The 25,812-nt window shown below is 37.8% G+C and overlaps 1 protein-coding gene across 2 annotated transcripts in view; it reads left to right on the top strand.

Annotated features, from left to right (window-relative positions):
- The window catches only part of PHKA1 (phosphorylase kinase regulatory subunit alpha 1), a 155,457-nt gene that overhangs the window by 82,558 nt on the left and 47,087 nt on the right, over window positions 1-25,812 (top strand). For both annotated transcript variants that reach the window (XM_049643979.1, XM_049643980.1), the window contains exons 15-16: window positions 6,242-6,351; window positions 7,297-7,441. In XM_049643979.1, the coding sequence (XP_049499936.1) occupies window positions 6,242-6,351; window positions 7,297-7,441 (255 nt within the window). The remainder of the gene's footprint in view (window positions 1-6,241; window positions 6,352-7,296; window positions 7,442-25,812) is intronic.

The raw sequence follows: 25,812 nt of genomic DNA, 5'->3' as shown, positions 1-25,812 counted from the left end.
TATTTACCCAAAAAATACAAAAATACTAATTGAAAGGGATACATGCACCTGATGTTTATAGCAGCATTATCTACAAGAGCCAAATTATGGAAATATCCCCAATGTCCATTGACCAATGAATGGATAAAGAATGTGTGGTATATATATCCAATGGACTGTTATTCAGCTATAAATAAAAATGAAATCTTGCCAGTTGCAAGGACATGGGTGGAGCTAGAGACTATGATGCTAAACTAAATAAGTGAGAGAAAGACAAACACCATACGATTTCACCCAAATGTGGAATTTTAGAAACAAATAAACATGGGCGAGGGGAAGAGAGGAAAACCAAGAAACAGTCTCTTAATTATAGAGAACAAACTGATGATTACCATAAGGGAGGTGGGTGGAGAAATGTGTTAAATAGGTGATGGGGATTAAGGAATGCACTTGTGATGATCACTGGGTGATGTATGGAAGTGTTCAATCACTGTATTGTACACCTGAAACTATTATTTTAACTAACTGGAATTTAAATTAAAACTTTAAATAGATGTGAGATATGTGTGTGTGTAATATGTATATATATATATATATATATATATATATATATAATGGAATATATATATATAATGGAATATATATATATATATGTATATATATATAATGGAATATTAGCCATGAAAAAGAATGGAATCTTGCCATTCGTGACAACATGGATGGAGCTAAAGAGTATAATGGTAAGCAAAATAATTCAGTCAGAAAAGAAAGACAAATACCATATATTTGCACTCATATGTGGAATTTAAGAAACAAAACAAATGAGTAAAGGCAAAAAAAGAGAGAGACAAAGAACAGATTTTTAAGTACAGAGAACAAACTGATGGTTATCAGAGGAGAGGTGGATGAGAAAATGGGTTCAATAGGTGAGGGGATTAAGGAGTGCGATTGTCATGATGAGCACAAGCTGATGTATGGAATTGTTAAGTCACTATATTGTACACCTGAAACTTATATAACTTAGCTAACTGGAATTAAAAACTTTTCAAAAATGCAAATAAATCTGTAAGACACAGTAAAGAATTTAGGAAGGTCTTGCTTATCACTTGAACTTATACCATGGCTGACTGACCCTGCAGCATCCGAGCTTTGCTGCTGCCTAAGAAAAGCTACTAACTTTTTTGGCATCCTAATTTGGCATTCACAGATCCTAAATGCCTAGACCTGACTCTCAACTGAATCTTCATATGGTCTACCATATAGACTGTTCCCACCTCAGCACCAGATGTGCCAAACTGAAAGCAGGCACAGGCTAAACAAATTTCAAATTAACAAAATGAACTTTAAATGAACTCAGATAATTGCAGATTTGGGTCACCCTCCTGTGGAGCTCTAAATTTATGAAACTATCCTGGGTTCTGGCTGGACCATTTGGGACAGTTGCTGATGTCCACAGGGAAAGGCTTGTTCTCTGATCAGACCATCTGAAATTGATCTGCTGATTGGTTCTATATGTCTGGTACAGAAAGTGATTGTATTCTTCTGATTTCTGCAAAAGCTACAAATTGGGGGAGAGCACATCAGAGGAAATGTGACCCCTCCCCCACTCCTGACAAATTGGAATCTTGAACCCTCCTTGGGACTTGGTGGTTCTGTTTGGCTTTCCAGATTAGTGCCAGTTTACAAAAATGTATTGATAACTCCACTGCCCTTTCTCCTGATGCACAAGCCTTAGTAAGGCAATTTGCTTATTAAATGCAGCTGTCCCCAGAAAGAGAGTAATCTTTTCTAAGCTTCTCATTGGATAAATTATTGTGACGAAAGTGGTAAGAAGTACAAAAACCCATTTTTTAATTATTTGAAAATTCAGAATTTCGTCTTGACCAATTCCTGGACATGATATGTCTTTCTGGTTAAACTGTATAATAATGTTTGCCAATGAAAATACTCTTAAACTTCTTGTATACAACTCTTCCAGATAAAAGATTGGGATGGAAGGAAGAGAATATTATAAAATTCTGGTTGCTAATTCAGACACACAGGTTTTGTGACAGTGGAGAAAAAACAAAATCCTGACACCTGGGGAGGCATGGGTAAAGGAGAAGGGCATTAATCATCTTTGATTTTTAGGACTATACCTGGAAATATTCCTCTCCTTCCTAATAAAACCACATGTTTTCTTACCTGCTGCCAAGAGTGCTTTGAATTCAAACTGACTGCTGAGTCTAAGGTCACATCTGACTGAACTGACTAGGAGATAGCAGGATGTGGCCACAGCTCCCACACCTTCTATGCAGAACACCTCCCAATGTCATCCACACTCACAAAGCAGATTAGCTGATGTCATGAAGAAACAAAACTGTTTGGATCCAGTTTCCTTCAGGAGACACTCCCATTGAAATCAAAGAATGAACTGAACTTTTTGTACTGGACTGGAAACACTAGGATAGGAGGCCTGCACTGGGAGACCCCACTGGAGATCATGTTAACCTATACTGCCTGATTAATGTATGTGATGCCCTAACATTTGTAAACTCTTTTTGTCCAAGAGTACTGCGTATGCCCTCTGGAATTATACTTGTGTGTGACCCTGACTATCCTGGCACTGCCTCAGCCTTGGAAGGCATTTAGGTCAGCATCAATATACAGGCCAGGCTGGTGCTGTGCTTGGACTGATCCCTCAAGCCAGATAAAAAAAGGTTAATACAGAAACTTGAGGAAGTTACCTGGCTGTTGAAGAGACATAATTATAGTAATGTTAGGTTCTATCTGGCTAAATCTAAGACCCCTGAGGGCATAATTGAGGATTACACTACAGGTTGGGCTTACTTTACTGCATGGGAACCTACTGACAAAGACACCTTGGCCAAAAGCCAATGGGGTGGACTGTGCAGTAAAAGACTTCGCGTGACAGGCCTGAGAATGCAATTCTTAGAAAAAACTGCTTGTGGGGTACCTGGGTGGCTCAGTCAGTTAAGTGTCTGACTTCAGCTCAGGTCATGATCTCACTGTTCGTGAGTTTGAGCCCTGCATCGGGCTTTGTGCTAACAGCTCAGAGCCTGGAGCCTGCTTCAGATTCTATGTCTCCCTCTCTCTGTGTTCCTCCCCCACTCTCAGTCTGTCTCTCTCTCAAAAATAAATAAAGATTACCCAAAAAAGTCTTAAAAAACAAAGAAAGAACTGCTTGTAAGTTTGGCCCTTGGATGGCATTTGAAGACCTGGATTTTAAGAGGGTCCACCATCCTCTTAAGGGTAACAGTGGTTTACTGCGTGTCTAAACTGTACAAACAGTATGGCTTATGCTGAATATCTGTTTTCCTTTTGAGAGACTGGAGTTTGGGTATGTACTGTGCAGAGAGTGCCTGTGTGACCAACCACTAATAAAAACATGAACATCCTTGGTAGACAACATTTCACATGTGTTGTCATATTTTGATGCTGGAGGAATTATGCATTTGCTATGTGACTGCTCTGGGAGAGGAATCTTAGAAGCTTGTTTCCTCTGGACTTTGCACCATGTGCCTTTTTTCTTTGCTGTTTTGCTTTGTGTCATTTTGATTTAATAAACCTTAGCCATTAATACAGCTATACAGTGAGTTCTAGGAATCCTAGTGAATCACCAAACCTGGAGATAATCTATGGGACCTCCAACACAACAAGAATATTCATAGGAGCTTTATTTATAATAACAAAAATCTGGATGGGGTGCGGGAAATCTCAAATGTCCATCAACAAGTGAATGGATAAACGATACATCCATACACTGGGCTATTATATAGCAATGAAAACAAATGAACTAATTCTACATACATCGTATGGATGAATCTCATAGACATATTGTTGAGTGAAAAAACAAGATGCCAAAAAATACATATTGTATGATTTTACTAATATAAAGCTAAAAAGTGGACTACTTATTTATGGTGATTGAAGTTTGAATGGTGGTTAATTTTGGGAGCTGGGGGATGTTAATAACCGGGAAGAGGCACAAGGGAGGCTTCTGCAGTGCTGATAATGTTCCATATCTTGATTTCGGTTGTGTGTTTACTATGTAAAACTGTATCAATTTTTACATTTAAGATTAGCATACTTACTTCATGTATATTATGTATATTATACTATAAGAAATTACCAATGAAAATAATGTCCATTGATGGATGAAAAGATAAACTAATGTGATGTGTATATACAATGGGAAATTTTTCAGCCTTGAAAAAGAATAAAATTCTGACACAGTACAAAATGGATGAACCTTGAAGACATTATTCCAAGTGGAATAAACCAGTCACAAAGCAACAAATATTGTATGATTCCACATATATGAGGTACCAAGAGTAAGCAAATTTATGGAGACAGAAATAGTGATGATTTCCAGGGACTGGCAAGAGGAGAACATGGGGAGTTATTGTTTAATGGGCACAGTTTCAGTTTGGGAAGATGGAAAAGTTGTGGAGATGGGCGGTGGTGATAGTTGCACAACATTGTGAATGTGCTTAATACCGCTGAACAATTAAAAATGGGTAAAATGGTAAATTTTAGGTTATGTATATTTTTTACTACAATAAAAAAGAAAAAAATGGAATAAACAGTGGATAAACCTGGTTGTGATATCAATGTCAGTTAAATGTGTACTTTCCAGAATGAATCCTGGAATATGACCCAACGCATTGACAGCTCTCTAGTTCTGTCCCTAAAAGTGAAGCAACACTAAAAGGTGGCATATTTGATAAGTTTCATACTTAGGATAAAGCAGGAGCAAAAATAAAATCCCCAAGAAAAATGAGTTCCAATAAAAAAAAGGTAGTACTAGTTCTGTCAGTACTGACATGAAATGATATTTAATATAAATTTTGGAGAAAGAGAGGTTGAGAACAAGCTTTTTGTGTATAGTGCTATTGTTATAAAAGGGAAAAAAGTGTGTGAATAAATGAACTATTTCCTCATTGTAGGAGGTATTAATGTAATAATTGTCTTTTCAGAAACAAAAAAATTCAACTACATGTAACATAGATATAAATGATCAGATTCTAATTTCAAAATGCTAAACTATAAAAAAGAAGACATATCAGGGAAATAAAGCGGATGTGTGTATACATACATACACACACATATACATAATATTTATAGAGAGATGTGCAGATTCTATATAAATTTTCACTAAAACTACACCTTGGGGTGCCTGGGTGGCTCAGTCAGTTGAGCATCTAACTTCAGCTCAGGTCATGATCTCACAGTTCGTGAGTTTGAGCCCCACATCGGGCTCCGTGCTGTCAGCAATGGAGCCTGATTGAGATTCATTCTCTCTGTGTGTCTCTCTCTCTTTCTCTCTCTCAAAAATAAATAAACATTTTAAAAGTTAAAAAAATAAATAAAATTGCACCTTTTGTAGCTTTCTGATAGTTCAAGTCTTCCCCTTTCTTAAGTTTTCAAAAATATTCCTCTGCCAAATGAATTTTACTCTATGTATAAATTTCCACAAAATTTCCTATCAGACACAATAATATTTTGACTTATTTGGATAAGTTGTGTTGTTCCATTGAATTTAAAATGTGTCAATTAAATTGAAGGAGTCCAAGTAAATTCATTTCAGTTTTTCAGTTTAGTATGCCATCTTTAAGCTGATGAGGGTTTGTTCAGCTTTATTGAGGCATAGTCTACATTGATAAGTTTGGTAGTCAATATAGTTTTTGCAGTTTTCATGGGATTTAAGGAAATTCAGCATATGAATATCGGTAATAGAATTCTATCATTCGTAGAACTATTAATTTTCATGTGCATTCTTTTCTCTCATGTAGATTATGTGACTTTTTTATAAGAGCATAAAGTTCTTTAAGAACAGAGATAAATGGGGGCACCTGGGTGGCTCAGTTGATTAAGCGCCCGACTTTAGTTCGGGTCATAATCTCACAACTTGTGGGTTTGAGCCCTGTGTCAGGCTCTGTGCTGACAGCTCAGAACCTGGAGCCTGCCTCGGATTCTGTGTCTCCCTCTCTCTCTTCCCCTCCCCTGCTCATGCTCTGTCTCTCTGTCTCTCAAAAATAAATAAACATTTAAAAACATTTTTAAAAAACAGAGATAAATGCATACTCTCTTGGAGAGCCCTAAAGTACTTAGTATGAACTTGTACATGATACAGATAGTAACTTTGAGGTACAGAACTCAGTTTGTTGTATCAGGAAGTGTAAATCTAATACAAAAAAAATGTTTACTCATTGGATTTGTGCCCTAGAAAGATCTTGAGCATTTTTTAACTCTATCTTAGGATGCAACAGTAGAATGAAACTTAGTGGACGACCCTATAGGCACATGGGAGTCCTTGGAACTTCAAAACTCTATGACATTCGGAAAACTATCTTTACCTTCACTCCACAGGTAAGTGGAATAAGATTTAGATGCACTGAGATGAATGGAAGTAAGACGAACAGTACAGAAATAAAGCATTTACTAGAGTTAGGGCAGGTGTCAGAGTTCATGGGGCCTTGCACATATTAAGTTGCTCAATAAATATTTGTTGAGTTGGATTGAACTGAGCTTGCAGCACAGAGCTATGCCAAGTGATTGTGGCTACCAAGAGTAGTCCTATGTGTTGCAGAAACAGTGACTAGGGATTTTATAAATGTTGAAGTACTTTTAAAAAGTACTCCTTTTAAATGTTAAAAATAAGATTCTATTTATTCTTTATGAACAAAATATAACCTCTTTTACTTAGTTACTAAATTTTGTTCTCTTTATTTTGGGCAGAGGCCCTTTTTACATTGATATTCTCTTCTAAACAAAAATGTCAGTACTGTTTCAGCCATGATTATACATATTGTTAGCCTGTTATTGGCCACATTATAATAGTAAGCCCAATTATATGTGTGTATAGGAGGAGAAACTATTTTCCAGAAAGAAAGCTTAAGCTCCCCATTTGTTGTCTTACATCTGAAATTGTGCATCTGAGGTAGAGACAAAAGAGTAATGTACCATAGATCCTATTTCTGACCTTGCCATTTGCTAGCCATATGACTTTGCTAATCCACTTAGTGTCTCTGCCTTATTTTTATCTATTAAAAGAAGAAAAGCCATCACTCATTTGTTATATAATTAAATAAAATTATGTACTTGAAAACACTTTGTAAACTAGAGTACACTGTAAAAATGTCAAAAATTATATGTACCAATTGACTATCAGATTCTTTGGAAAGAATTAGGCATTATAGTTGCCTCTGTGATGTGTTATATACCTTTGTGAATATGTGAGTACTTTAAAATATTATTTGACAGTTATAAGAGTAAGTTATTCTAAGCTGTTATTTTTCTCCTTCTTTTTCTCAGTTTATAGACCAGCAACAGTTCTACCTGGCTCTGGACAACAAGATGATAGTAGAAATGCTTAGAACAGACCTCTCCTACCTCTGTAGCCGCTGGAGGATGACAGGCCAGCCCACCATCACCTTCCCCATTTCACACACCATGCTTGGTAAGGTTGTATAAGGCAAGGAACAAATGTATTTGGGGACTAAGTCATGTGGTTAGCCCTTCAAAGTCTTAGAGTCACTGGAAAGCTGCTCATTATCATTTATTCTTTCAGCAGTTATTTCTTAGCTCCTATTTTTGTGCCAGGCATTTATCTAAGCACTTGGGCTACATGGAGCAAATAAGGCAGATTAGTAGATAGAATTCTACTCTCATGGAGCTTATGTTTTAGAATAAATATGTAACAAATGAACCAATGTTCAAGAATATTTCAAATGGTTTGAGGGTTATAATTCTGAAAATGTAATAGAATAACTTGCAGGCTACTTGGGGACTAATTGGTTTTTAGGTCAATTGCAGAAACTTTATAATGTAATTCATTTTAAAGACAGTAATAATACATTCTGCATCTGTCTTACCCCAGTGGAGCACCAAGATTTTATAGATAAGTTCCCACACTTATCCTTCCAAGTCTTGCCTAACTGAAGCAGTAAAATCTAACAAGGAGAAGTGAAAAGGCTTTCAGTTTAGCTTTCCTTTACTGGCTGGGCTTCTTAACATTTCTTATTTGAAACTGGGTGAAAGGATTTATTATTCTCTCAGTTCCTGGAGGACTAGAGCCAATACTGAAGCACTGTTTCCTTTCTGTGTCTCTGCTATTGCTTCCAAAAGCCTGGTTATACTGCCAAAGGAAGTAGAATTCCTTTTCATTAGAGAAGAATCCTTTGTCATAAATCATTCAGTGTCCAGAAAGGCTGTTAGGAATTTTGATCACATCTCTAAAGTGCTTCAAAAGCAGAGGAGTTGAGGAAGTAGGGTAGTCTTTCTTCTTTTTGCCTTTCTTCTTTATTTAAGACAACAAGTTCCTGATTAATAAACATTATGTTCCCAGACTTGTCTTCAGAAACTATAAAGTCTAATTGGAGAGGCAAAGCTGGTACACAAAAATAATAGAAACAATCAAAGACAGTATATAAAGAAGAACCAAAGCATTGGATTAGTATTTTAAAGTGAAGGTAATCAAGTTGTTAAAGAAAATCTCTTGACTGAGATGGGAATTATCAAGACTTTTTGGGATGGGTAGAATTCATATAGGAGGATAGAAGAAGGAAAGGCAGTTTAGGTAAGGGGAAAATACCATGAATGAGACCTGGAGACAGGGATGAGCTTGACTTGTTGTTGTTTTTTTTTTTTTAATATGAAATTTATTGTCAGATTGGTTTCCATACAACACCCAGTGTTCATCCCAACAGGTGACCTCCTCAATGCCCATCACCCGCTTTCCCCTCCCCCCGACCCCCCATCAACCCTCAGTTTATTCTCAGTTTTTAAGAGTCTCTTGTGGTTTGCCTCCTTCCCTCTCTGTAACTATTTTTCCCCCTTCTCCTCCCCCCTGGTCTTCTGTTAAGTTTCTCAGGATCCACATAAAAGTGAAAACATATGGTATCTGTCTTTCTCTGTATGACTTATTTCACTTAGCATCACACTCTCCAGTTCCATCCATGTTGTGACAAAAGGCCATATTTCATTCTTTCTCATTGCCAAGTAGTATTCCATTGTATATATAAACCACAATTTCTTTATCCATTCATCAGTTGATGGACATTTAGGCTCTTTCCATAATTTGGCTATTGTTGAAAGTGCTGCTATAAACATAGGGGTACAAGTGTCCCTATGCATCAGCACTCCTGTATCCCTTGGGTAAATTCCTAGCGGTGCTATTGCTGGGTCATAGGGTAGTTCTATTTTTAATTTTTTGAGGAACCTCCATACTGTTTTCCAGAGTGGTTGCACCAGCTTGCATTCCCACCAACAGTGCAAGAGGGTTCCCGTTTCTCCACATCCTCGCCAGCATCTATAGTCTCTTGATTTGTTCATTTTGGCCACTCTGACTGGCATGAGGTGATATCTGAGTGTGGTTTTGATTTGTATTTCCCTGATGAGGAGCGACGTTGAGCATCTTTTCATGTGCCTGTTGGACATCTGCATGTCTTCTTTAGAGAAGTGTCTATTCATGTCTTCTGCCCATTTCTTCACTGGATTATTTGTTTTTCGGGTGTGGAGTTTGGTGAGTTCTTTATAGATTTTGGATACTAGCCCTTTGTCTGAGATGTCATTTGCAAATATCTTTTCCCATTCCGTTGGTTGCCTTTTAGTTTTGTTGATTGTTTCCTTTGCTGTGCAGAAGCTTTTTATATTGATGAGGTCCCAATAGTTCATTTTTGCTTTTAATTCCCTTGCCTTTGGGGATGTGTCAAGTAAGAAATTGCTGCGGCTGAGGTCAGAGAGGTTTTTGCCTGCTTTCTCCTCTAGGGTTTTGATGGTTTCCCGTCTCACATTCAGGTCCTTCATCCATTTTGAGTTTATTTTTGTGAATGGTGTGAGAAAGTGGTCTAGTTTCATTCTTCTGCATCGTGCTGTGTAGTTCTCCCAGCACCATTTGTTAAAGAGACTGTCTTTTTTCCATTGGATATTCTTTCCTGCTTTCTCAAACATTAGTTGGCCATACTTTTGTGGGTCCAATTCTGGAGTCTCTATTCTATTCCATTGGTCTATGTGTCTGTTTTTGTGCCAATACCATACTGTCTTGATGATTATAGCTTTGTAGTAGAGGCTAAAGTCTGGGATTGTGATACCTCCTGCTTTGGTTTTCTACTTCAATAGTACTTTGGCTATTTAGGGCCTTTTGTGGTTCCATACAAATTTTAGGATTGCTTGTTCTACCTTCGAGAAGAATGCTGGTGCAATTTTGATTCAGATTGCATTGAATGTGTAGATTGCTTTGGGTAGTATTGACATTTTAACAATATTTATTCTTCCAATCCATGAGCATGGAATGTTTTCCCATTTCTTTGTATCTTCTTCAATTACCTTCATAAGCTCTCTATAGTTTTCAGCATACAGATCTTTTACATCTTCACTTAAGTTTATTCCTAGGTATTTTATGCTTCTTGGTGCAGTTGTAAATGGGATCAGTTTCCTTATTTGTCTTTCTGTTGCTTCATTATTAGTGTATAAGAAGGCAACTGATTTCTGTACATTAATTTTGTATGCTGCAACTTTGCTGAATTCATGTATCACTTCTAGCAGACTTTTGGTGCAGTCTATCTGGTTTTCCATGTATAATATCATGTCATCTGCAAAAAAAAACGAAAGCTTGACTTCATCTTTGCCAATTTTGATGCCTTTGATTTCCTTTTGTTGTCTGATTGCTGATGCTAGAACTTCCAACACTATGTTAAGCAACAGCGGTGAGAGTGGACATCCCTGTCATGTTCCTGATATCAGGGGAAAGCTCTCAGTTTTTCCCCATTGAGGATGATATTAGCTGTGGGCTTTCCATAAATGGCTTTTATGATGTTTAAGTATGTTCCTTCAGTCCCAATTTTATTGAGGGTTTTTATTAAGAGAGGATGCTAAATTTTATCAAATGCTTTTTCTGCATCAATTAGCAGGATCATATGGTTCTTTTCTTTTATTAATGTGATGTATCACATTGATTGATTTGCAAATGTTGAACCAGCCCTGCAGCCCAGGAATGAATCTGGAACAGCTTGAGAAGGATAGGTATTATCTCTGCTTTCAATGTCTGGTAGAATTTCCCAGGGAAGCAATCTGGTCCTGGACTCTTATCTGTTGGGAGATTTTTGATAACTGATTCAATTTCTTTGCTGCTTATGGGTCTGTTCCAGTTTTCTATTTCTTCCTGTTTGAGTTTTGGAAGTGTGTGGGTGTTTAGGAATTTGTCCATTTCTTCCAGGTTGTCCAGTTTGTTGGCATATAATTTTTCATAGTATTCACTGATAATTGCTTGTATCTCTGAGGGATTGGTTGTAATAAATCCATTTGCATTCATGATTTTATCTATTTGGGTCATCTCCCTTTTCTTTTTGAGAAGCCTGGCTAGAGGTTTATCAGTTTTGTTTATTTTTTCAAAAAACCAACTCTTGGTTTCATTGATCTGCTCTACCATTTTTTTAGATTCTATATTGTTTATTTCTTCTCTGATCTTTATTATTTCTCTTCTTCTGCTGGGTTTAGGGTGTCTTTGCTGTTATGCTTCTAGTTCCTTTAGGTGTGCTGTTAGATTTTGTATTTGGGATTTTTCTTGTTTCTTGAGATAGGCCTGGATTGCAATTTATTTTCCTCTCAGGACTGCCTTTGCTGCCTCCCAAAGTGTTTGCAATGTTCTTTTCATTTTCGTTTGTTTCCATATATTTTTTAATTTCTTCTCTAATTGCCCGGTTGACCCGCTCATTCTTTAGTAGGGTGTTCTTTAACCTCCATGCTTTTGGAGGTTTTCCCGACTTTTTCCTGTGGTTGATTTCAAGCTTCATAGCATTGTGGTCTGAAAGTTTGCATGGTATGATCTCAATTCTTTTATATGAAAGGGCTATTTTGTGACCCCGTGTGTGATCTATCTTGGAGAATGTTCCATGTGCGCTCAAGAAGAAAGTATATTCTGTTGCTTTGGGATGCAGAGTTCTAAATATATATGTCATGTCCATCTGATCTAATGTATCATTCAGGGCCCTTGTTTCCTTATTGATTCTCTGTCTAGATGATCTATCCATTGTTGTAAGAGGAGTATTAAAGTCCCCTGAAATTACCACATTCTTATCAATATGGTTGCTTATGTTTGTGATTAATTGTTTTATATATTTGGGGGCTCCCGTATTTGGCGCATAGACATTTATAATTCTTAGCTCTTCCTGATGGATAGACCTATAATTATTACATAATGCCCTTCTTCATCTCTTTTTATAGTCTTTAATTTAAAGTCTAGTTTGTCTGGTATAAGTATGGCTACTGCAGCTTTCTTTTGACTTCCAGTAGCATGATAGATAGTTCTCCATCCCCTCACTTTCAATCTGAAGATGTCCTCAAGTCTAAATGAGTCTCTTGTAGACAGAAAATAGATGGGTCTTGTTTTTTTATCCATTCTGATGCCCTATGTCTTTTGGTTGGAGCATTTAGTCCATTTACATTCAGTGTTATTATTGGAAGATATGGGTTTAGGATTATTGTGATGTCTGTAGGTTTCATGCTCGTAGTGGTGTCTCTGGTTCTTTGTGGTCCTTCCAACATTTCACTCACAGAATCCCCCTTAGGATCTCTTGTACGGATGGTTGAGTGGTGATAAATTCCTTCAGTATTTGTTTCCTTGGGAAAACCTTTATCTCTCTTTCTATTCTGAATGACAGACTTGCCTGATAAAGGATTCTTGGCTGCATATTTTTTTTTCTGTTCATCACATTGAAGATTTCCTGCCATTCCTTTCTGGACTGCCAAGTTTCAGTAGATAGGTCTGCCACTACCCTTATGGGTCTCCCTTTGTAAGCTAGAGCCTGTTTATCCCTAGCTGCTCTCAGAATTTTCTCTTTATACTTTTATTTTGCCAGTTTCACTATGATGTATCATGCAGAAGATCAATTCAAGTTACTTCTGAAGGGAGATCTCTGTGCCTTTTGGATTTCAATGCCTTTTTCCTTCCCCAGATCAGGGAAGTTCTCAGCTATGATTTGTTCAAGTACACCTTCAGCCCCTTTCTCTCTTATTTTTTTTAATTTTATTTTTTATTTGTTAAAATTTCCATCCAAATTAGTTAGCATATAGTGAAACAATGATTTCAGTAGTTTCCTTAATGACCCTTACCCATTTAGCTGATCCCCCCACCCACAACCCCTCCAGCAATCCTCAGTTTGTTCTCCATATATGAGTCTCTTCTGTTTTGTCCCCCTCCCTGTTTTTATATTATTTTTGTTTCCCTTCCCTTATGTTCATCTGTTCTGTGTCTTAAAGTTCTCATATGAGTAAAGTCATTTGATTTTTGTCTTTCTCTATCTGACTAATTTCACTTAGCACAATACCCTCCAGTCCCATCCACAGAGTTGCAAATGGCAAGGTTTCATTGTTTTTGATTGCCGAGTAATACTGCATTGTATATATATATATTTTTTATTTTTTAATATATGAAATTTACTGTCAAATTGGTTTCCATACAACACCCAGTGCTCATCCCAATACTCCATTGTATATATATACCACATCTTCTTTATCCATTCGTCTATCGATGGACATCTGGGCTCTTTCCATACTTTGGCTATTGTTGATAGTGCTACTGTAAACATGGGGATGCATGTGTCCCTTCAAAACAGCACACCTGTATCCCATGGATAAATGCCTAGTAGTGCAATTGCTGGGTCATAGGGTAGTTCTATTTTTAGTTTTTGAGAAACCTCCATACTGTTTTCCAGAGTGGCTGCACTAGCTTGCCTTCCCACCAACAATGCAAAAGAGATCCTCTTTCTCCGCATCCCCGCCACCATCTGTTGTTGCCTGAGTAGTTAAAGTTAGCCATTCTGACAGGTGTAAGGTGGTATCTCATTTTGGTTTTGATTTGTATTTCCCTGATGATGAGTGATGGTGAGCATTTTTTCATGTGTCAATTGGCCATCTTGATGTCTTCTTTGGAGAAGTGTCTATTCATGTCTTTTGCCTATTTCTTCACTGGATTATTTGTTTTTTGGGTGTTAAGTTTGATAAGTTCTTCATAGATTTTGGATACTAACCCTTTATCTGATATGTCATTTGCAAATATGTTCTCCCATTCTGTCGGTTGCCTTTTAGTTTTGCTGAGTGTGTCCTTCACTGTGCAGAAGCTTTTTATTTTGATGAGGTCCCAGTAGTTCATTTTTGTTTTTGTTTCCCTTGCCTCCAGAGACGTGTTGAGTAAGAAGTTGCTGCGGGCAAGATCAAAGAGGTTTTTGCCTGCTTTCTCCTTGAGGATTTTGATGACTTCCTATCTTACATTGAGGTCTTTCATCCATTTTGAGTTTGTTTTTGTGTATGGTGTAAGAAAGTGGTCAAATTCTTTCTTCTGCATGTCTCTGTCCAGCTTTCCCAGCACCACTTGCTGAAGGGACTGTCTTTATTCCAATGATATTCTTTTCTGCTTTGTCAGAGATTAGTTGGCCATACATTTGTGGGTTCTCTATTCTGTTCCATTGATCTGAGTGTCTGTTCTTGTGCCAGTGCCATACTGTCTTGATGATTACAGCTTTGTAGTATAGCTTGAAGTCTTGGATATGATGTGTCCTGCTTTGGTTTTCTTTTTCAAGATTGTTTTGGCTATTCGGGGTCTTTTCTCATTCCATACAAATTTTAGGATTATTTGTTCTAGCTCTGTGAAGAATGCTGGTGTTACTTTGATAGGGATTGCATTGAATATGTAGATTGCTTTGGGTAGCATCAACATTTTAACAATATTTGTTCTTCCTATCCAGGAGCATGGAATCTTTTTCCATTTTTTTGTGTGTGTCTTCTTCAATTATGTTCATAAGCTTTCTATCGTTTTCAGTGTATAGATTTTTCACCTCTTTGGTTAGATTTATTCCTAGGTATTTTATGTTTTTTTTTTTGCAACTGTAAATGGGATCAATTACTTGATTTTTCTTTCTGTCACTTCATTGTTGGTATATAGGAATACGACCGATTTCTGTGCATTGATTTTATATCCTGCAGCTTTGCTGAATTCATGAATCAATTCTAGCAGTTTTTTGGTGGAATCTTTTGGGTTTTCCATATAGAGTATCATGTCGTCTGCGAAGAGTGAAAGTTTGACCTCCTTCTGGCTGATTTGGATGTCTTTTATTTCTTTGTGTTGTCTGATTGCAGAGGCTAAGACTTCCAATACTATGTTGAATAACAGTGGTGAGAGTGGACATCCCTGTCTTATTCCTGACCTTAGGGGGAAAGCTCTCAGTTTTTCCCCATGGAGGATGATATTAGCGTTGGGTCATTCACATATGGCTTTTATTATCTCGAGGTATGCTCCTTCTATCCCTACTTTCTTGACGGTTTTTATCAAGAAAGGATGCTGGATTTTTTCAAATGCTTTCTCTGCATCTATTGAGAGGATCATACGGTTCTTGTCCTTTCTTTTATTGATGTGATGAATCACGTTAATTGTTTTTGCAGATATTGAACCAGCCCTGCATCCCAGGTATATATCCCGCTTAGTCATGGTGAATAATTTTTTTAATGTATTTTTGGATCCAGTTGGCTAATATCTTGTTGAGGATTTTTGCATCCATGTTCATCAGGGAAATTGGTCTATAGTTCTCCTTTTTAATGGGGTCTCTGTCTGGTTTTGGAATCAAGGTAATGCTGGCTTCATAGAAAGAGTTTGGAAGTTTTCCTTCCATTTCTATTTTTTGGAACAGTTTGAAGAGAATAGGTGTTAACTCTTCCTTGAATGTTTGGTAGAATTCCCCCTGGAAATCCATCTGGCACTGGACTCTTGTTTTTTGGGAGATTTTTGATTACTAATTTGATTTCCTTACTGATTATGGGTCTGATCAAATTTTCTATTTCTTCCTGTTTCAGTTTTGGTAGCATATATGTTTCTAGGAATTTGTCCATTTCTTCCAGATTACCCATTTTATTGGCATATAATTGCTCATAATATTCTCTTATTATTGTTGTTATTTCTGTTGTGTTGGTTGTGATCTCTCCTCTTTCATTCTTGATTTTATTTATTTGGGTCCTTTCCTTTTTCTTTTTGATCAAACTGGCTAGTGGTTTATTAATTTTGTTAATTCTTTCAAAGAACCAGCATCTGGTTTCATTGATCTTTTCTACTGTTTTTTTGGTTTTGATAGCATTAATTTCTGCTCTAATATTTATTATTTCCTGTCTTCTGCTGGTTTTGGGTTTTATTTGCTGTTCTTTTTACAGCTCCTTAAGGTGTAAGTTTAGGTTGTGTATCTGAGATCTTTCTTCCTTCTTTAGAAAGGCCTGGATTGCTATACAGTTTCCTCTTATGACTGCCTTTGCTGTGTCCCAGAATTTGGGTTGTGGTGTTATCATTTTGATTAGCTTCCATATACTTCTTAATTTCCTCTTTAACTGCTTGGTTAGCCCTTTCATTCTTTACTAGGATGTTCTTCAGTCTCCAGGTATTTGTTACCTTTCCAAATTTTTTCTTGTGGTTGATTTAGAGTTTTGTAGTGTTGTGGTCTGAAAATATGCACGGTATGATCTCAATCTTTTTGTACTTAGGGCTGATTTGTGTCCCAGTATATGGTTTATTCTAGAGAATGTTCCATGTGCACTGGAGAAGAATGTGTATTCTGCTGCTGTAGGATGAAATGTTCCGAATGTATCTGTTAAGTCCATCTGGTCCTGTGTATCATTCAAAGCCATTGTTTCCTTGTTGATTTTTTTATTAGATGATCTGTCCATTGCTGTGAGTGGGGTGTTGAAGTCTCCTACTATTATGGTATTACTACCGATGAGTTTCTTGATGTTTGTGATTAATTGATGTGCATATTTGGGTGCTCCACATTTGGCGCATAAATGTTTACAATTGTTAGGTCTTCTTGGTGGATAGACCCCTTGATCATGGTATAATGCCCTTCTGCATGTCTTGATAGAGTCTTTATTTTAAAGTCTAGATTTTCTGATATATGTATGGCTACTCCGACTTTCTTTGGTTGACCATTAGCATGATAGATGGTTCTCCATCCCCTTATTTTCAATCCGAAGGTGTCTTTAGGTCTAAAGTGGGTCCCTTGTAAACAGCATATAGATTCATCTTGTTTTCTTATCCATTCTGTTACCCTATGTCTTCTGATTGGAGCACTGAGTCCATTTACATTTAGAGTGTGTAGTGAAAGATATCAATTTATTGCCATTATGATGTTTGTAGAGTTGGAGTTTCTGGTGGTGTTCTCTGGTCCTTTGTAATATTTGTTGCTTTTGGTATTTATTTTTTTTCATCTTTTCTCCCCTTAGAAAGTCCCCCTTAAAATTTTTTGCAGGGCTGGTTTAGTGGTCACAAACTCCTTTAATTTTTCTTTCTCTGGGAAACTTTTTATCTCTCCTTCTATTTTGAATGACAGTCTTGCTGGATAAAGAATTCTTGGCTGCATATTTTTCTGATTCAGCACGCTGAATATATCCTGCCACTCCTTTCTGGCCTGTCAGGTTTCTGTGGATAGGTCTGCTGAAAACCTGATCTGTCTTCCCTTGTATGTTAGGGACTTTTTTTCCCTTTTTTCTTTCATGATTCTCTCCTTGCCTGAGTATTTTGTGAATTTGACTATGATATGCCTTGTTGATGGTTGATTTTTGTTGAATCTAGTGGGGGTCTTCTGTGCTCCCTGGATTTTGATGTCTGTGTCTTTCCCCATGTTAGGAAAGTTTTCTGCCATTATTTGCTCACATAACCCTTCTAACCCTATTTCTCTCTCTTCCTGTTCTGGGACCCCTATGATTCTGATTTTGCTCCTTTTTAATGAGTCACTGATTTCTCTAATTCTTAAATCGTGCTGTTTTGCCATAATCTCCCTCTTTTTTCTGCTTTGTTATTCTCTATAAGTTTGTCCTCTGTACCACTGATTCTCTGTTCTCCCTCGTCCATCCTTGCCACTGCTGCACCCATCCATGCCGCCACTGCATCCATCCATGATTAAAGCTCAGTTATAGCATTTTTAATTTCATTCTGGTTGTTTTTTACCTCTTTTATCTCTGCATAAGGGATTCTAATCTATTTTTGACTCCAGCTAGTATTCTTATTATCATGATTCTAAATTCTGGTTCAGACATCTTGCTTGTATCTGTGTTGGTTAAATCCCTGGCTGTCGTTTCTTCGTGCTCTTTCTTTTGGGGTGAAGTCCTTCGTTTTGTCGTTTTGAAGGGAGGAAAGGAATTAATGAGATATAAAATTTGAAATTAAAAAAATTAAAATTAAAAAAATATTAAAATTAAAAATTAAGAACACACACACACAAATCGAATAGATAATGCTATATCCTAGGTGTGTTTTGGTCTGGGTGTTGAAAGTAGTTTGACAGATTAGAGAAAAAAAGGGGGGGAGAAAAAAAAGGAAATCACTTGAGAATTTGAAAAAATGAATACACTGAAGTAGACTGAAATGAGATGTTGGGGGTAAAATAGAATTTGAAAAAATATACACAAAAAGAATATAGTAGAAAGAATATAGTATAGTATACTATACTATACTTTACAGTATAGTATAAAGAATATAGTAGAAAAAAATTAAAGAAAAATATTTTTAATAAAAATTAAAAATAAATATGAATTTTTTCATTTTCTGTATTTAAGAAAAAAGAAACGAAAAAGAGAAAAAAGAGAAAAAAAGGAAAAAAGAAATAATTTGAAAATTTGAAAAAGTGAATACACTGTAGTAGACTAAAATAAAATGATGGAAGTAAAATAAAATTTGAAAAAATTACATAGAAGCAAAAATGTAGTAATAAAAATTAAATAAAAATATTTTTGATAGAAATTGAAAGTACAAATGAAGTTTTTCTCTTTCTGCATTTAAGAAAAAGAAACAAAAAAGAGAAAAAAAGGAAATTATTTGAAAATTTGAAAAGGTGAATACACTGAAGTAGACTAAAATAAAATGATGGAAGTAAAGTAGAATTTGAAAAAAATTTACACAAAAGTAAAGAATATAGTAATAAAAATTAAAAAAGGTATTTTTAATAAAAATTGAGAGTAAAAATGAATTTTTTCTCTTTCTGTATTCAAGAAAAAGAAAAGAATTGTAAAAGAGAAAAAGGAAAAAAAGAAAGAAAATTGAATAGGTGAACCTGCTAACAGATTGAAGTAGGACTAAAATTGCTTCATTTTCCCCTACAAGTCAATCTATGTAGCTCTTTATTGTCCATAAACTAAGCCGGCGGTGAGACTTGTGTTCTTGAAGAGCGAAGTTGGCCCAGTTGGGCGGGGCTGTGTAACAGCTCCGCTCTCTACTAGATGGCGCTGCTAGCCTACTGGGGTGGATTGTTGTGGCGCTTGTAGGTGCCTATGTGCATGCACAGGAGCAGTGATAATGGCGCCACCAGCTACCCAGTCTGTTCTCCTGGATCAGCAATTGTGCACCCGTCCTCTGTCTTCAGCTCTTGTCCACTCCCTGCTTTTTCACTCTCCATGACCAGGCCCCAGGCAGTACCTCTCTCCCAAGTTTTGTCTCAGATGTGGCTGTTTTCCCTGGCCACTTACTTCTGAAGAACTGCAACTTTGACCCGTTATGCCCCTCTGGGTGAGGGTCTCACCGAGCAATGGCTGAATATCGGCTGTACCCAGGAATGCCCGCTGAACCCTGTTGTTGGCGGTGCCCCGAGACTGCAGCCAGGTGCCAGCCCACCCTAGAAAAAGTTCGCGAGACAGTGTAGCAGCAGCGTTTCAGGGTTTATGGAAAATCACAACACACGTCTGACACCAGGCTTCACCCTTAACGACCTTACCCCAGCACCAGTGAATGTGGCCGCCTTTTGGGGTCTGCTGGGACCAGGTGACTTCAACAGTCTCTACCAAATGTCCTTCCAGCAGTGGAACCGTTTTTCCCCGTGTGGCCCAGGAACCTCCCAGACCCCACTCTGTTCCTGGGGATTCGCCCTTCCCACCAGAGCACCGCCAGGTATCGAGCTGTGGACTTGCAGCCTTTGAGCTCCCCTTGTTTACAGTCTTAATGGAATTTAAACCATCTTCTTTCTCCTTTCTCCCTTTTTAATTTAGTCCCTGTGGCTGTTTCCAATTTTCCACTTTCTCTCCAGCTGCTTTTGGGGAGGGGTGCGTTTCCTGTATTCCCCCCCCCCCCGAGTCTCCATCCTCTTTCTGCCCATAAAAGCAGTTTCCTACCTTTCACAGCTTCTTGCTCCCCAAATTTACCTCCCTGCACCGCATACCTGTTGAATTCTGTGGTTCAGGTTGTGCAGATTGTTGTGTTAATCCTCCAATCAGTTTTCTATGTGTGTAGGATGGTTTAGTGTTGGTCTGGCTGTATTTCATGGACACAAGACACACAAAAAGCTTCCATGCTGTTCTGCCATCTTGGCTCCTCTCTACTCTCTCTTCTTCTTCTGGAATTCCTATGATACGGATATTGTTCCGTTTGATTGCATCCCTTAGTTCTCTAATTCTCCCCTCATACTCCTAGATTGTTTTATCTCTCTTTTTTTCAGCTTCCTCTTTTTCCATAATTTTATCTTCTAATTCACCTATTCTCTCCTCTGCCTCTTCAATCCGTGCTATGGCCACCCCCATTTTATTTTGCATCTCACTTATAGCGTTTTTAAATTCCTCATGACTATTTTTTAGTCCTTTGTTCTCTATAACAATAGATTCTCTGCTGTCCTCTATACTTTTTTCAAGCCCTGCGATTAATTTTACGACAATTATTCTAAATTCTTCTTCCATTATATTGCTTAAATTGGTTTTGACCAATTCATTAGCTGTCACTACTTCCTGGAGTTTCTTTTGAGAAGAATTCTTCATTTCATCATTTTGGTTAGTCTCTGCAGTAGCTACAAACTGCAGGGCACTTCCCCTGTGCTGTCCAGAGTAACTTGTGTTGGTGGGCAGGGTCGCAGTCAGACCTGATGTCTGACCCCAGCCCACCGCTGGGGCCACAGTCAGACTGGTGTGTACTTTATCTTCCCCTCTCCCAGGGGCAGGACTCACTGTGGAGTGGTGTGGCCCCTCTCTGGGCTGCTTGCATACTGCCAGGCTTGCAGTGCTGCTTCAATGGGATCTGGCCAAAGGCTTATTAGCCAGGGCGGATCCGCAAGGTGCACAGGGATGGAAGGGGAAGGCTTAGCTCGCTTTGCCCTTGGTGGTCCCCTGCAGGAGGGGCCCTGCAGCACCGGGAGGGAGGCAGACCCAACGGAGGGATGGGTCCACAGAAGTACAGTGTTGGGCATTTGCGTGGTGCAAGGAAGATCGGTGATGGGAACTGGTTCCATTTGGAATTTTGGCTGGGGTTGGGAGAGGGAAATGTCTCTTGCCAGTGCCTTTGTTCCCCTGCCAAGCTCTGTCCATCTGGGGCTCAACAACTCTCCCTCCCGGTGTCCTCTAGTCCTCCCTGCTCTTCGAGAGCAGAGCTGTTGACTTTTAACATTCCGGATGTTAAGTCCCGCTGGCTGTCAGAACACACGCAGTCTGGCCCCTCCACTTATGCAAGCCAGACTTCAGGGGCTCCTCCGCGCCTGGTGGGCTGCCCCTCCACTGCCCTGGCTCCCTCCCACTAGTCCGTGTAGCATGCACTGCCTCTCCACCCTTCGTACCCACTTCCGTGGGCCTCTTGTCTATGCTTGGCCCCGGAGAGTCTGTTCTACTAGTCTTCCGGCAATTTTCTGGGTTATTTAGGCCAATGTGGGTGGAATCTAAGCAGTCAGCAGGACAAGGTGAACCCAGCGTCCTCCTACACCACCATTTTCTCTGAGCTTGACTTGTGAGTGGGTGATAGAGAGGCCAACATGCATAGAGTGGCTTTGTGTGTTAGAGTACAATTATCAACAAAACTGGATAAGTAATGTGGGGCCAGATTATGAAGACAATGAAAATAAGCAGAGATATTTAACTAGAGTTTCTCAGAAGTCTGAAATTATCAACAGTTTTTGAGCAAGAAGTGACACGATGAAAGTGATGTTTACAGAATATGGATTTGATGACAGTATATATTATAGCGAGGAGAATTTGATATCAAAGAAACTAATCAAGGTATGAGATGATGAGACGATACATTGGATTGGTGGTAATTACAATAGAGTGGGAGAGAATACAAGAGTCATTTTAAACAACACCTGTAAGTCAGATGTTGGCTAACTAGATATGAGATATGAATCAAGATGATGCCAAGATTTAGAGGCTAGGTAAATAATGCTACCATCGACAGAAGCAGAGGAATTCCATAGGAAGATGCCAGTTGTAAAGGGACATGTTGAATTTGTGGTGATAAAAGATTTCAAAAATGAAATATCCAATAGTTGGGGTGAGATACACAGCCATAGCTTGGGAAGAAGAATAACATTAAAGATCTGCATTTGAATCACAAAGTTTTGGTAGGTGGTACTTGGTCACAGAACAAAAACAGCAGTAACAATAGGAGTAATAACTGCAATGTTTATTGAACATTTTCTCTATGCTAGGCACAGAACTAAGTGCTTTCAATGCATTATTTTGAAATCTCTATAAGAATCCTATTCAGGTAGGTAATATTAATAGCCCCATTTTACAGATGAGGAAGGTGACTCATTTTCCATAGTCACAGTGCTTATGAGAGAGTCCAGCAGGTCTGTTAGTCCACAAAGCCTACATTACCAACAGCTGTGTGTTTTTGTCAGTGAAAATTTTGTGCTGGTGAAATGATAATGAATGTACTGGTGATCACATTAAAATGTGAATTAATTAAATTATAATGTTAAAGATAAAGATTTCCAGATTACATAAAAGAGCAAAATCCAGCTAGATGCTACTCACAAAAGATATCCCTAAGATCAGATTATATAGAAAAATGGAAAATGAAGGAGTATATAAAGATAAATCATGTAAAGCTAACAAAAAGAAATCCATGGTGGCAACATTAATATCAAAAATAGTAAATATAATTCAAGGTACAAGTTAGTAAAAGGGACAGGAAGGATATTTATATTGATAAGAGTTACACAGACAAAAAGCAAAATCAGAAAATCACAAACACCCTCTCTATAATACAGAGAACAAACTAATGGTTGCCAGAGGAGAGGGGCTTGGGAGATTGGACAAAATAGGTAAAGGGGAGAGGGAGATGCAGGCTTCCAGTTATGGGGTGACTAAAAGGCATAGCATAAGGAATACAGTCAGTGACATTGTAATAGGGACATAATGGGACAGATGGTAGCTACACTTGTGGTGAACATAGCATAATGTATAAACTTGCCAAATCACTAAGTTGTACACATGACACTAATGTAACATTGTGTCAACTATACTCAAAAAGAGAGTTACAGTATAACAAGATCAGTATAACAAGATGATATAGCAGTTATAAACTTTTATCTACTGAATAGTATCAGTGAAATGTATAAAGCAGATATTTAGGAAAACTAAGGACAATATGATAAAACCATTGTATAATCATGGTGGGGCACTATAACATACCTCTATCAGAATGTCACAGATCGATTATAAAACAATAATTAAAGATATAGGAAGATTAACAAACCTGATTTTTGTATTTATGGGTACATATAAAACTATACCCAAAGAGAATACACAAAGAATGTTTATTTTTTAAAAAGTAGAAGTCATACAGATGATATTGTCAGAATATGACATAAAACTAATAATACAAGTGTAAAAAAAAATTGACCATGAAAGAGTTAAATTTTACAAATAATTCTTAGATTAAACAGGACACCAACTCTGAAATTAGATTGTGCTCTAAAGTAAAAAGTGATACTACTACTTATCAAAACATAAGAGATTTGGCCAGAGTCCTATTTGGAAATTTTCATATCCTTAAATACTTTTATTTTGGAAAGAAAAAAAAGTTCTAGTTTCCAGACAAAATGGAGTAGATACACATCTCCCTATTCCTCCTGCTAAGTACAGTAAAAATGCCTGGACACTATCTATAAAACAAGCTTAAGAAAATTCTGAAAGTCAGAAAAAAGAAGGGAGACAGGCTATGGACTTTGCACCTGAGAAATGACACAGCAGTGAATATACTGGGTTTTCCTTCTGTCTTGTATATTCTCAACTGGATGCTGGAGAAGTTTTTATCCCAGAAACACAAATGGGTGCAGATTTTTAAAGCCCAAGAAAACCCTTTTCCTTCTATCCAGAGTAACAGGAGAGGGGCAGCCTAGCCAGACAGAACACTTCCAGACAGTAACTGTTCTACTCTAGCCAAACACCGCAGAAAAAACTGCAGCCCCATTCCCACTCCTATAAGCAAAAGCTGAGTGGGGACCCTAGACTTCTACCTTCACATAGCTGTAAAGAAGCACCTTTTTTCTTCCTTAGGGGTAGTATCTGAGAAGCACTAGTGGGGAGCTCAGACTTTCATCCCTGCCCAACAGTAGAGGAACTTCCTTCCATACCCACTAGCAGTAACAAGGCAGTGCTCCCTTCCCTGCCACACTGTCAGAAAAGGCCTGCTGAATCAGAAGATTCAGTAAGATCCAAAGTCTCCTAAGATGATACCCCATATTTCCAGAATACAATAGAAATCACTTATACCAATATCCAGGAAAATCTGAACTTCAATAAGAAAAATTGATCAGCAGGCACCAATCCCAAGATAACAAAGATGTTGGAATTGTGACAAAGATTTTAATTCAGTCATCATAAAAGTATTTTAACAAGAAATTATGACCACACTTGAAATTTGAAGGTGTGAAGACTCAGCAAAGAAATCAAAATATTCAGCAAGGAAATTGAAGATATAGGGGCACCTGGGTGGCTCAGTCAGGTAAGTGTCCAACTCTTGATTTTGGCTCAGGTCATGATCTCACAGTTTGTGGGATCGAGCCCCATGTCAGGCTCCATACTGACAGCATGGAGGCTGTTGGAGATTCTCTCTCTCTCCCTCTCTCTCTCTCTCTCTTCCACTCCCCACTTGCTCTCTCTCTCTCTTTCTCTCAAAATAAATAAACTTTTTCAGGGCACCTGGTGGCTCAGTCAGTTGAGCGTCCAACGTCAGCTCAGGTCATGATCTCACAGCCCACCATCTGTGGGTTCAAGCCCCGCATCAGGCTCCATGCTGACAGCTCGGAGCCTGGAGCCTGCTTTGGATTCTGTGACTCCCTCTCTCTGCCTCTCCCCTGCTCATGCTCTGTCTCTCTCCCTCTCTCAAAAATAAACATTAAAAAAATCCTCTAAATAAACTTCTCTCTCTCTCTCAAAATAAACTTTAAAAAAGAAAAGAAATTGAAGATATAAAGAACCAAATGAAAGGTTTAGAACTGAAAACTACAATAACTGAAGTCAAAAACTCACTAGATAGGCTCAATAGCAGAATAGAGATGATAGAGTGAACTTGGAGATAGAAGTATAGAAATGACCCATTGTGAACAAGAGTAAAAAATAGACTGAAAAGCTATGAGCAGAGCCTATGGGACCCGTGGGACTAATACCAAAAGATCTACCATTCACATAATAAGAGTCCTAGAAGTAGAGGAAAAAGTATGGGACTGAAAAAAAGAATATTCCAACTAATAATGGCTGAAAATTTTGCAAAAGGTATAAACCTATAGATTCAAACAGATGAGAAAGTCCCAAACAGGATAAACCCAAAGAAACCCATGCCAAAACACAGAGTAGTAATCAACTCCTGAAAATTAAAGAAAAAGAAAAAAATCTAGAAAGCAATGAGAGAAATGATACCTTGCCTATGGGAAAAACAATTAGAATGACATCAAATTTCTCATTAAAAACTCTGGACAGAGGGAACTGGTGCAACATTTTTCAAGTGCTCAAAATTATAAACAGAATTCTGTATCCAGCAAAATTGTACTTCAATAATAAAGCAGGTAAAAGATATTCTCAGATGAAGGAAAGCTAAATGAAATTTGTCTG

The sequence above is a fragment of the Panthera uncia genome, chromosome X, assembly GCF_023721935.1.
Source record: "Panthera uncia isolate 11264 chromosome X, Puncia_PCG_1.0, whole genome shotgun sequence".
Classification (NCBI taxonomy): domain Eukaryota; kingdom Metazoa; phylum Chordata; class Mammalia; order Carnivora; family Felidae; genus Panthera; species Panthera uncia.
The sequence above is the reverse complement of the archived record's forward strand: the minus strand, read 5'-3'. Positions and strand labels throughout refer to the sequence as shown.